The sequence below is a fragment of the Melitaea cinxia genome, chromosome 20 (assembly GCF_905220565.1).
Source record: "Melitaea cinxia chromosome 20, ilMelCinx1.1, whole genome shotgun sequence".
In the NCBI taxonomy this organism is placed as follows: Eukaryota; Metazoa; Arthropoda; class Insecta; order Lepidoptera; family Nymphalidae; genus Melitaea; species Melitaea cinxia.
The window spans coordinates 6,396,725-6,408,817 of record NC_059413.1 but is presented as its reverse complement, the minus strand read 5'-3'; the positions used below and the strand labels follow the sequence as shown (position 1 = coordinate 6,408,817).

Below are 12,093 nucleotides of genomic sequence, written 5' to 3'. Positions count from 1 at the left end.
AATGATAAGGTCGAAAATAAACCAGTAAAGTAGTAGTATTATGATTCAATGAAATGACACGTCAAAATGATGCCAGTATGTACCGAAATGATACTATCATAGTTGATTGGTAAATGTTAATTAGCTAATAGGCCTGAAGAAAGATTTTAAAAGCCTCTTCCTTAACGTGGGTACACATCTTATAAGAAATAAAGAAGTTTAAAACTAATTTGAGATTTTTTTAACGGACTTCAAAAAAAAAAGGAGGAGGTTACTCAATTCGGGGATAACTCCGTCGTTTATGAACCGATTTTAATAATTCTTTTTTTGTTGGAAAGGAGATATCCCTAGTTTGGTACCATGATAAGGAAACCAGGATTTGGTGATGGGATCTCAAAGAAATCGAGGGAAACTCTCGAAAATCAGCATAACTTTTTACTGGGTGTACCGATTTTAATGATTTCTAATTTAATCGAAAGCCGATGTTTATCATGTGGTCACATTTAAATTTCATCGAGATCTGATTACAACTTTTGGACTTATCTTTGATAATGCGTATTTACTTAACTATTTTTTCGTCTACCTACGTTGTATTACTTATCGATATAATTGAAGTCGGTTTTTTTTCGTTTGCCTGCAAACACAATTATTCAAATAGTGCTCCAAAACGGCTGCAGCTGTCATGGCGTCGGCTTACGTAAACACGTTTAAGTAAACATGTCATTGTGTCTAAGAACAAAACACAGTGAATAAGACTATTGACAGCGGTGTTTATCATAGCTTGACGTCATGCGCTGCGATTCGTGTTTTTTTTTTTTCAAAATGACCGATTGCAGTATTTTAAGTTTTTAATGTTTTATTCATAAAAGTTATTCCAATCCTCAGTAAAATTAAATTTTAAATTGTGTTCTAAAAATTGAATTTAGAGTGGTCCAATTATGAAAATCACTTCCTGAATTATGTACATTTTCACAATGTGATTATGACAGCAACCATTAAGTAAAAAAAAAAAAAAAAATTAAAATGCTTACACAATTCACATTCACACCCATTTTTTACATCAAGCATAATTTGAATAAGTTACAATATTAAATTTAATATAGCTTTCTGTCCTTGACATTATTCAATTATTGGAGAAGAATACAAGTTAGAGGCAATAAATTGAACCACAATTACATACTACTTTTAACCTATGTACAATAAAGACTATTCAAATAGAAGTTTAAGTATGTAAACTTATCTTATTCGTAAACTAGTTTAAAAATGCTATGTACAATATTAATTTTATTTAAAGCCTGCACACTAATAACTATAATTAATTGCAATTATTTTCTATTTAATTTTAGTCAGATTAAAAAAAAATAAAACATGATAAAAACTTAATAATAATCTTATAAGTTTTAGAGAGTTTTAGAGGTAGGCCACAGCAGGAAATTTGCTGCTCAAAAAATGGAACAGCGCGACTGGGGTAGTACCTCGACCTTACAGAAGATCACAGCTAAATAATACTGCTTTCAAGCAGTGTTGTGTTCCTGTTGGTGAATAAGATAACCAGAGCTCTTGGGGGGTAGGATCAGCAATGTGCTTGTGATGCTTCTGGTGCTGCAGATATCAATAAGCTATAGTGATCGCTTACCATCAGGTGATCGGTATGTTTGTTTTAAGTATAAAAAAATATAGGATATAATAACGTCGCGGTTCGATCCCGCTCACGAAAGATATTTGTATTGGCCTTATAGACGTTTGTCGTGGTCTGGGCGTTTGTGCTGGCGTATTGTGTTTGTTTCCGGATCCCCAACACAGGAGAAAATCCTACTGGGGACCGTTGAGTGTGAAGTGTTTATTTAATTTTAATAAGTATATTAATTTTCTTTATTTTAATTATGACCAGCATGTAGAAATATTATAAGAAAAAAATATATAACATTAGCATTATATAAGGATTGTGTTGCAATTGTGTTTGCAGGCAAACGAAGAAAAACCGACTTCAATTATATCGACAAGCAATACAACATAGGTAGACGAAAAAATAATCAAGTAAATACGCATTATCAAAGATTACTCCAAAAGTTGTGATCAGATCTCGATGAAATTTAAAGGTGACCACATGATAAACATTAGCTTTCGGTTAAATTAAAAATCATTAAAATCGGGACACCCAGTAAAAAGTTATGCGGATTTTCGAGAGTTTCCCCCGATTTCTCTGGGATGCCATCATCAGATCCTGGTTTCCTTATCATGGTACCAAACTAGGGATATGTCCTTTCCAACAAAAAAAGAATTATCAAAATCAGTTCATAAACAACGGAGTTATCCCCGAACATAAAAAAATATATATATACGGTCGAATTGAGTAACTTCCTCCTTTTTTTAAGTCGGTTAAAAATAAATAGAAATGTGTCCTTTGACCATCAGTGTTGAAGCAACTTCTCCCACTACACTGAAACAGTTATCATGCATTTATATGTATAAAAAGATAATATAAATGACCCTAACGGGATGCCTTCAGCCTGGGGGAGCTGGAGGGTAAAATATAAATGGCCCACACATTATTATAAGGTTCGATAGGAAGCAACATATTTCACAAATATAAATAAATAATAAAGAAATTATTACAATTTTATAGACAGAATATTTTTTTTAATTCTGAATATAACATCTGAATTATTATTTCTTGCACTCTCTACTCCGCTATATGACACACTCTCACTCTCCCTTTCATGACCACTGGTTGACTGGAAGAGATCTCTTATAGGAATAAGTGCACCTTTGCCATCAACTATATATGTAATTTTCATTACATTCAAAAAAAAAATACATATTTCAACTAAGATATTGATGGTCTATTATAAATTAAATAATCATATTAAGGGATTATACTACGGATGTTTTTTAGACCAACCTTCTAGAAGTATCGAAACGCTAACAATGTTGTTCAAAATGCAAGAGCATTTTATAAAATAAACGGGGACGGTCAAAATATTAATATTACGTTACTTATGTGGTATCAATGTATAGCTTTATAACAGTGATATGTAACAATGATAGCAAAACTACAATAGGACCATGCGACAAGTAATCCAAACAGGTTAAAAGAACTAACGACGTCAAAATAAGTAGCTTACTTTACTAGCTAATGAACTGTGTAAAATATTGTTGTGCAACAAACCGAAAAAATAATAAATAAATAATTTTCTACTACTTACAATTAAAGTTGATAAGAAACTAATAACTCAGCTTTATTGAAAATGCCAATTGCCGATTATACTGGATACCGGTCAAGTGACATAACAATAACAACAGTTAGTTATATAACATAAGAATAGTATAGTAGAGTTGAACAGGCACGGATTCGAAGTTCGCACCATAAATTATATAATTAATGAAAAAATGTCACAATAGGAAAAAGTGTATTGAGATGGCAAATATTTAAAACGATGTTTAGTATAGAAGGTAGTCAATACAATCTGACAGATTTACAACAATTATGTTTTTACTATTGCACTGTCTAAATTACTTGAGGTTTTATAGTCTTGAATTAATGCATTTTTTATAGTCTCTTAACTTCTAATATTGCTTCCTTTGTGTTTTTTATAATTTTGAGGTATATTAATTAGTTCGGAACTAATAGCTATTCTGTATTAACTTTGCTAATAGCCTAAAAGTATAATTCAAATTCATACTAGGCTGTATGGATTATAGTCCTTTGCCGTTCTCTATTAGGGATAAATTTTAAAACAACAACAACTAATAATGACATTATGACAGTTACAAAGTCATTTATTAGTGCCTAGTGGACCTTCGGAATTCTGATTCAAGCTAATCACTTAAATCTAATATACTCTTTGGTTGTTGATTGTTTATAAATAACCACTAAATATTTTGTTTTATTGTGTGCATTAAAAAAAATAGCAATAAATCTAAGATAATATGGGGTTTTTCCTTAATGAAGTTTTATGTAGACGCTAGAGTATGTTTGGTGATATTCAATTGACCAAGCGTTTGATTGTTATTGCTTTAGTTCTCGGAATTATTTTGATACTTAAGGAATACGTGTTTGTTTTTCCACTATGAGTCAGAGTAGAGTAGCATATTTTTATAATCCTGATGTGGGAAATTTTCATTATGGACCAGGCCATCCAATGAAGCCTCATAGGTTATCCGTAACCCACAGCCTTGTGCTTAATTATGGCCTTCACAAGAAGATGCAAATATACAGACCATATCGGGCCAATGCTCACGATATGTGTCGATTTCACAGTGAGGACTATATTGAATTTTTACAGAATGTGACTCCTCAAAATATTCAAAGTAAGTATTTGGCTCTATATACACAAGAGAATCCGAATTTCAGATATATGAATAAATAATTATTCAGTGTAAATTGTTAGACAATATCCCATTATAAAAGAAATTTACATTTCCTTTTAATGAAAAATAATCACCTGCTGAAACATCTACCCAGTTTTGACAGAATATTCATTCCCTAAGGGATATAACTTAGATAATGATGATTTAAATTGAGTTTTTTGCTATTATAATCAATATATTAGTCAAACTTTTATGATATTTATCACTATATGAAAAATATTTATTACCCGAAGCCTTCTATTTAGTTTCCAATATAAAAATTATAAATTCTATGAATAATTATTGTGTTACTATTACTTTAATTTCTTAAAAGTAATATACGATTAAATATTAAAAAACTTTTTTTTTTTTTTTTTTCTATTATTGATATATATGTATTTGTGTATGTATATGTGTATGTATATGTATGTGTATGTATGTGTATATGTATATATCTGTATGTATGTATATGTAAGTATTATGTATATGTAAGTAATGTATTTGGTGTACATGTACGTTTGTGACTATGTTCATATGTATGTTACATAACATTTTTGCGCCCCATCCCACACTTCTTATTTAGTCCTCTGCCCAAAGGTTGCCTGGAAGAGATCGCTGTATTAGCGATAAGGCAGCCTGTTGCAGCTGATGCAAATTTTATTTTTATATTTCATTTGTTATGCTGTTAAAACCTTGTATTAGTGTGCGAAAGTGTAAATAAATAAATAAACTTAAATAAATATATCGTAAAATACAAAACCACTACATTCTATATAATAAAGTAAATATTTCAGCATACTCAAAGGACCTGCTCCATTACAATGTAGGAGATGACTGTCCAGTATTCGAAGGCCTGTTTGATTTTTGTTCAATGTACACAGGTGCCTCTTTAGAAGGTGCAATGAAATTAAATAATAACACCTGTGATATTGCGATTAATTGGTCAGGTGGATTACATCATGCTAAGAAATTTGAACCTTCAGGTATGTAGTTCCTAAATTAAACAATAATAATTAAATAATAGTAATGCATAGTGTATTGAAAAATTATATTGAAAGTGCACTAAAACTAGATTTAAAAATTTTGTCTGGTGGAAACTTCTTTGAGTTTTGTGCTTAATACAATTGAAATAATTATAATATGTTCACATATTCATTTAATTCTAGCAAGTTATCTTCATGCATGCTGTGTGGTGACGGCTTTAAAGAATAGAGCCACCCCCTCTCATCCCATGGGTGTCGTAAGAGGCGACTAAGGGATAACACAGTTCCACTATCACCTTGGAACTTAAAAAAGCCGGCCGGTGGCGTGATAACCATCCAACTGCTGGCTTTGAAATACACAGGCCGAAGACGGGCAGCAGCGTCTTCGGTGCGACAAAGCCAGCCTTGCGGTCACCAACCCGCCTGCCCAGCGTGGTGACTATGGGCAAAACACATGAGTTCACGCCATTTTTGGCGTGAACTTGTGGAGACCTTTGTTCAGTAGTGGAATGCGATAGGCTGATGTGATGATGATGAAGTTGTGTTCAAAATTGAATCATTTGCAAGTAAACAAGTAAACAAATCTTTCTTGAATGTTACTACATTTCACCCAACTTTAGTAAATTAAATAACAAAACAGTTAAATTCTGAACAGTTCTTAATTTAATTTTACCACTGTTTCTTGGTCATGTCCTATCTATCAATATATAAACCTAAGGTTGTCTGAAAGTGATCGCTTTGTCAGCAATAAGACTGTTTTTGTACATGTTTAGTTTTATGTTACTATTTGGTTGTTTCTTTTAATGGTGTACAAGTAAGAGTATAAGTATTATTATTATTTAGTATTCTAATATGAGAAGATTTGTTTATACTTTTTTCACCTTACTAGTAATTTATTGTTGTCTATTTTTATAAAAAGATGCTAAAAATATATATTAAATTCTATTCTTATTAAATGACCTGGCTCAACTGCCATTATTTTATCTTACAAAATATCATATGCATGAAGTTAAAAAAAATGGGTGTGCTTTAGACCACACAACTGAAATAGAACTTCTTTAGTTGCCCCTTCATTAATATACAAAACGTAACTCCCTCTTTCTATCTTCACTAACTTATATCTCTCTCTCTCAAGTTTTGTTCGTCTCGCCCGATTCACACACCACAAATTTTCGTAATGCTCTCCTCGCGCATTCGCCAGCTTACTCCTAAGTCAAGCGTGCGTAAAGAACTTTTACTTCAAAAGTAATCTAGACGTGGACGCCCTAATCACCTAGTGGTTTGAAATATACATAACAATTCATTCTCATACCAACCCACTTAGGAGGAATGTGACCACAAACCCCGTGACATGAAATTTTTATTTTATTGATTATATACATATTTGTCATATGTTATATGCATTATCCTCTTCTTCATACTATTTATTTTTCATTACAGGTTTCTGTTACGTAAATGATATAGTTATAGCAATACTAGAATTATTAAAATACCACCCAAGAGTATTATACATTGATATCGATGTTCATCACGGGGATGGGGTTCAAGAGGCGTTCTATTTGACTGACAGAGTAATGACTGTTAGCTTTCATAAGTACGGGAATTACTTTTTCCCTGGAACGGGTGATATGTATGAAATCGGAGCTGAAAGCGGAAGGTATTTTTCTGTTAATGTACCATTGAAGGAGGGTATTGATGATCAGAGTTATGTTCAGGTAAAATATTCTTTTATAAAATATATTGTATTAATCGTCGGTCCCGGTTGTTATCGTGTACACCTGATAGCGATCGATACTCATAGTAGGGAATATATCCACCAACCCGCATTGGAGCATGGATTAAGCTCTGATCCTTCTCCTACATGGGGAAAGAGGCCTATGCCCAGTAGTGGGATATTACAGGCTGAAGCGTATTAATATTGCTGTTACAAAGTCTATTGTGTTATATATTTTATAACATTAATAATAAAACAACTTAAAGTCAAATAATTTTTTTTTTATATAAGCTTCAAAAGTATTTTTGAAATTTCATTTTGCAAAGTATGATTAATTTAAGTTGATAGAGTTGATTGATTTTAATATTTATGACTGCTAAAATTAATATTAATGTGTGGTAAAATACTTTATCTTTTGAGTTTATTGTGTAAAATACTGTTGTGTTTTACTTATTACATTAGATTATGTTCACCAGGTATTTAAGCCAGTAATATCCAATGTGATGGAGTTCTATCGTCCTACCGCCATTGTGCTGCAGTGTGGTGCGGATTCATTAGCGGGTGACCGTTTGGGTTGTTTCTCTCTGTCCACACGTGGTCATGGAGAATGTGTGAAATTTGTCAAGAGTCTAAATGTTCCTACACTGGTTGTGGGCGGTGGCGGGTGAGATCGCTTTTTTTTGTTATCAAATACTCTTAATTATCACACTAGCGCCAAAAATTTTACTCAAGATTATTAATGCAACCAGCAAAAAAAAAAAAAAGTGTTTACTCAGCTTTTAAATCAAATGCAAAAATTCCGAGTATGTATGCTTATTAATCCAAATTTAGTTTAAATAATTGATTAATGGATTGATTGGTTTAATGGCTTTCAGTTGTGCCAGATATAAATAATATAAGACCTTAACATCAAATATGCGAAAAATATTTTAATTTTTATTGACAATATGTTTAAATTGGCTAGTTAAAGTTATTATACAGACATTCTAATTGACTGTCCTTTAACTGATCAAGGGCCGTCTGTAGACTGATTGAATCCTAGGCCGAGTCACTATTTTCAACACTAGGTACTTTTATACTGCAACCTGACAAATTTGCCTTGCATTATTAATACTGATTGTAGCTTGGTGCAGCTGTCACAGTACTGGTTGTTGTTGTCGCGGATCCAATTACTGCTCATGCTAACATTTGTTATATACTTAGATGTTTGTCTAGGTTTGGGCGTTTTTACTTGTGTATATTAACAAACCCCGACTAAGGAGAAAATCTTATAGGGCCTTTGAGTGTGAAGCATTTTGTTATTATTATTATTATTTGAATATTGTTTGCCTTTAGATACACTCTTCGGAATGTTGCAAGATGTTGGACATATGAGACATCCCTACTTGTTGATGAGAACATTTCAAACGAATTGCCTTACACGGAGTATCTTGAATTTTTCGCTCCCGATTTCCAGTTACATCCAGAAATCAGCAGGTAATTATTAAGATGTATTTACTAGACGACCTGCCCAGCTTCACTGTCAAATTATATGTTGAGATTATTTGAAGTTTGTGTTGCTAAGCCTATTTAGGTATATAAAATTTCATGTCGTGATGCGTGAGGCCATAGAAAATCTTTAGGACAACAACTATTGTTAGAAAATTTTTAACCGAATATATCGTAATTTTGAATTTAGCATTTATTGATTTTATTTGTGTTGTCAGGTGTTTGTAATAACAATTATATATAAGTTTAAAAATTATACGATTTTCCTTATTTTCAAACTACTACTAGTACATTTTACCTGAATCATAAGAAATATTGTGTATAAAAATTAAAACTTTTGTTTTTAGCACATCGAACGCTAACTCCAAACAGTATTTGGAGGCTATTACGAAGCATGTGTATGATAATCTCAGGATGTGTCAACACTCACCAGCGGTTCAAATGACGCATATACCTGGTAAAGAATTTGACAAATAATATTATGAAACCATTTTAAAATGTTAACCATAATTCATTTGCATAAACCATAAGTTGTAAAATATTTTTTATAACAATTTGAAATTTAGCTTGAGAGCTTATTTTCATCATTTTGTTAAGTACTATTTGTTATCAAATGCTATAAACAAGAGCTTCAATCAGCTCGAGTAGTCATCACATCATCATCACAGCAGCCTTTCGCAGTCCACTACTGACTGTACTTAGCCTCATTTTAATTTCTTCGTGCAACTCGGCGTAAATCCGGAAAAAATTGGTTGTAATTGTTCTATTTTTAAATACAGAAATCAAAACTACGAAAACTATTTTTTAACGAAACATTCCTTTATATTACTACCAAGCTTATCCTGTGTGGTTACGGCATCCAAGAATATAGCGGGATAATCATCCAACTGCTGGCTTTGAAATACACAGGCTGAAGACGGGCAGCAGCGTCTTCGGCGCGACAAAGCCAGCCATGCGGTCACCAACCCGCCTGCCCAGCGTGGTGACTTTGGGCAAAACACATGAGTTCACGCCATTTTTGGCGTGAACTTGTGGAGGCCTATGTCCAGCAGTGGACTGCGAAAGGCTGCTGTGATGATGATGTGATGATTTAAGATTTAAAAAAAAATATGCTCATGTTTAATTCATATATAAGTAATAAAATGTCTACTGTAGGTGATTTCCTGCCAGAAGAATACAGGATAAAGGAGGAACCAGACCCAGATATACGTATCAGTCAAGAAGAGGCTGATAAAATGATAGAGCCCAAGAATGAATTTTATGATGATGAGAAAGACAATGACAAGGAACAAGTGCCTGAGACTAAAGAATCATAGCATACGGAGGAAACCACCCCGCCGGTGGTCATTTGACAAGAACGTCCATACAAGAAGTATAAGAAAAAGTTCATGTGACCTCCAAGTGTTGAGGACAGTGATATAGTGACTTGAGTATCTAAGTGAGGTCTTTGTTGATTAGTTAATATCAGTTGTTAAAAATGCGTGAAGTTTATGAAGTTTTAGATTAAAAAGTCTGCATATAGTCTTTATAGTATGGTTTAACTTCTATAGCAAAAATAAAACTATTTGTATAATGGCACCTAAAAGATAAAAATTTACGATATATTTTTCATTTTCACTATCAAATAAATAAAAAATTCCAACAGATATTTCTACACACATGTGCATCCAAAAGTAATTTTTTACTTGAGGTAAAATGGGCTCTTAGCCTGTTTTACTTAATGAAAATTATGAACTATTCTTATATAATAAACATTCTTACATTAGATAGTATTATAGTAGATAAATGGACGGAAATAATTGTCAATATTGTCTGTAACGTTAAGAAAAGAGTGACTAGCTGTGCCACTTCACCTATTAAATCTTAGAAGTTTATAAGGGTTCTATGTAACATTGGCGAAATCATCGGTGCTCATTTGACACTATTAAAAACCATTAACCCTGAAGAAGAAGAAGTAATTTATAAGGGCGTGATCATATTAATCAGTTAAAGTAAACCATTCAGACAGGTGTAAGTATATGATATAGATTCTTATTTGTATCTATTAGGTTATAAACAGTATACTAACATGATTAGTAAAGTTAAAATTTTATTCTGTTTTTTAGCCAATTTATTATTTATCATGCAATGTTTATAATGTAAATTTTTTGGTAGGTTCTCTTTTATATTTAAATTTTTTTTCCCTGTAAAAATGTCTTGAAATAGGATGTTTTTTTATTTTATGGTACATTATAAGATGATTGTAAATATTTAAAAATTATGTGTAAAATTTATTGCTATAAACATAGATATAATAATTGAAATAATTGTAAAATTTGTGATTTATGAAAATATATTGTGTGCGCTTTGTGTAATAATAATAATAGTATAAATATTATGACATTATATTTAAATCAATATTACATACCATTTTTAAGCTTCGTCAAATGATAAGCTTAAAACTGATTTCAAACCACTGCTTCTATTTGGCTGATTTTTTTGCCTATTCTTTAAAAATAGAAAACAGTTTATGTGGTTTAATTTAATACCTATCACTTGTATCAACCTGTTTATATTACAATAACTTTTTAAATATTTTATTCATATTGATGAATTATGTTACCACAATTACATCTAAAATTTTAATTTGTGCATGTATAATTTGACTCATCAGCTTAGTTAGGATTTATACTTCTTGACTATAATTTAAAAAAAAAAAACAATTTTACAATTTAAATATAGAAGGCAAATAGCTATTTTATTAGTATACTAGCCGACCCGGCGAACTTCGTACCGCCTTATTTTTTTCTTGAATATAATAATTATATATGTATATCGAAACTAAATATAGTCTTCAAACTGTTCTTTCTTTCAAGTTGGATCATATTGCACATTTGATTAAAGTCGTTTAAGTAGTTTAGGAGTTCATCGCGACAAACGTGGCGCGTATTTTATATATACTAAGAAGATAATATACAATGCTTCCATTACATTTTAATGTTTAACATGCTTATAATGTTAAAAATATAGATAAGTTAATAAATAATTAAGTATGAACTTAGTATTAAATCCGTCAAAAAACAATATAAATTATAATATATTCTAGAAATGGAAAGTACAGAATTTTACGAAATTTAAGTGTACCTGCTTAGTATTATAAAAGTGAGACAGCACATATATTGATATAGTTTACGCCGTATTATCAGTTGGATTTGTCTCTTATCTGACATAACGGTATCCAACAGATAAAGTGAGATATTTCTCATTGTTACCATCAAATTTTTCTGTATCAGTCACATATTGCTATAATTACTTTTACAATTCTTTGTGTGGAAATGAATTAATATCCCCAATTCGTTAGTGTAATACCCACTTGAAACGAAAATCATTCTTATTATTTTATAAATTGTACCTATCTTAAACTAAATACGAACGAATGAAGTGAAAATGTGGCGGTAGGAATGTCTGATTTTGTACATAGCTTCAATTTGTACGTTTTTATTTTCAGCGAGTTAGTTGTTAAGATTTTTTTTTATCTTTAAGTATAAATTAAATTTATAGATTAGGAAAATAAAACAAGTAATGTAAAAGCGAATGTTT

General features: G+C 31.3%; 2 protein-coding genes across 4 annotated transcripts in view; one reads left to right on the top strand and one right to left on the bottom strand.

The window, feature by feature from the left end:
• Nucleotides 1-3,305, bottom strand: part of LOC123663517 (phosphatidylethanolamine-binding protein homolog F40A3.3-like) — a 36,419-nt gene extending 33,114 nt beyond the window's left edge. Inside the window, exon 1 of one of the 3 annotated variants that reach the window (XM_045598190.1) lies at nucleotides 3,186-3,305. The gene's annotated coding sequence lies outside the window, so the exon portion shown is untranslated. The remainder of the gene's footprint in view (nucleotides 1-3,185) is intronic. The other 2 variants (XM_045598191.1, XM_045598192.1) reach the window with 2 other exon arrangements.
• A 744-nt stretch (nucleotides 3,306-4,049) lies between these two features.
• LOC123663518 (histone deacetylase 3) lies at nucleotides 4,050-10,042 on the top strand. Its single transcript, XM_045598194.1, has 7 exons — nucleotides 4,050-4,290; nucleotides 5,124-5,312; nucleotides 6,753-7,027; nucleotides 7,503-7,690; nucleotides 8,362-8,502; nucleotides 8,862-8,971; nucleotides 9,670-10,042. Exons 1-7 carry the CDS (start codon nucleotides 4,050-4,052, stop codon nucleotides 9,828-9,830), a joined length of 1,305 nt encoding a protein of 434 aa, XP_045454150.1. The 3' UTR covers nucleotides 9,831-10,042.
• Nucleotides 10,043-12,093: the final 2,051 nt, after the last annotated feature.

Coding starts and splice junctions, on each gene's coding strand:
- LOC123663518 (XM_045598194.1), top strand. CDS start 4,050: ATGAGTCAGAGTAGAGTAGCATATTTTTATAATCCTGATGTGGGAAAT. Junction 4,291..5,123: donor GACTCCTCAAAATATTCAAA/GTAAGTATTTGG, acceptor TAAATATTTCAG/CATACTCAAAGGACCTGCTC. Junction 8,503..8,861: donor TTACATCCAGAAATCAGCAG/GTAATTATTAAG, acceptor TTTTGTTTTTAG/CACATCGAACGCTAACTCCA.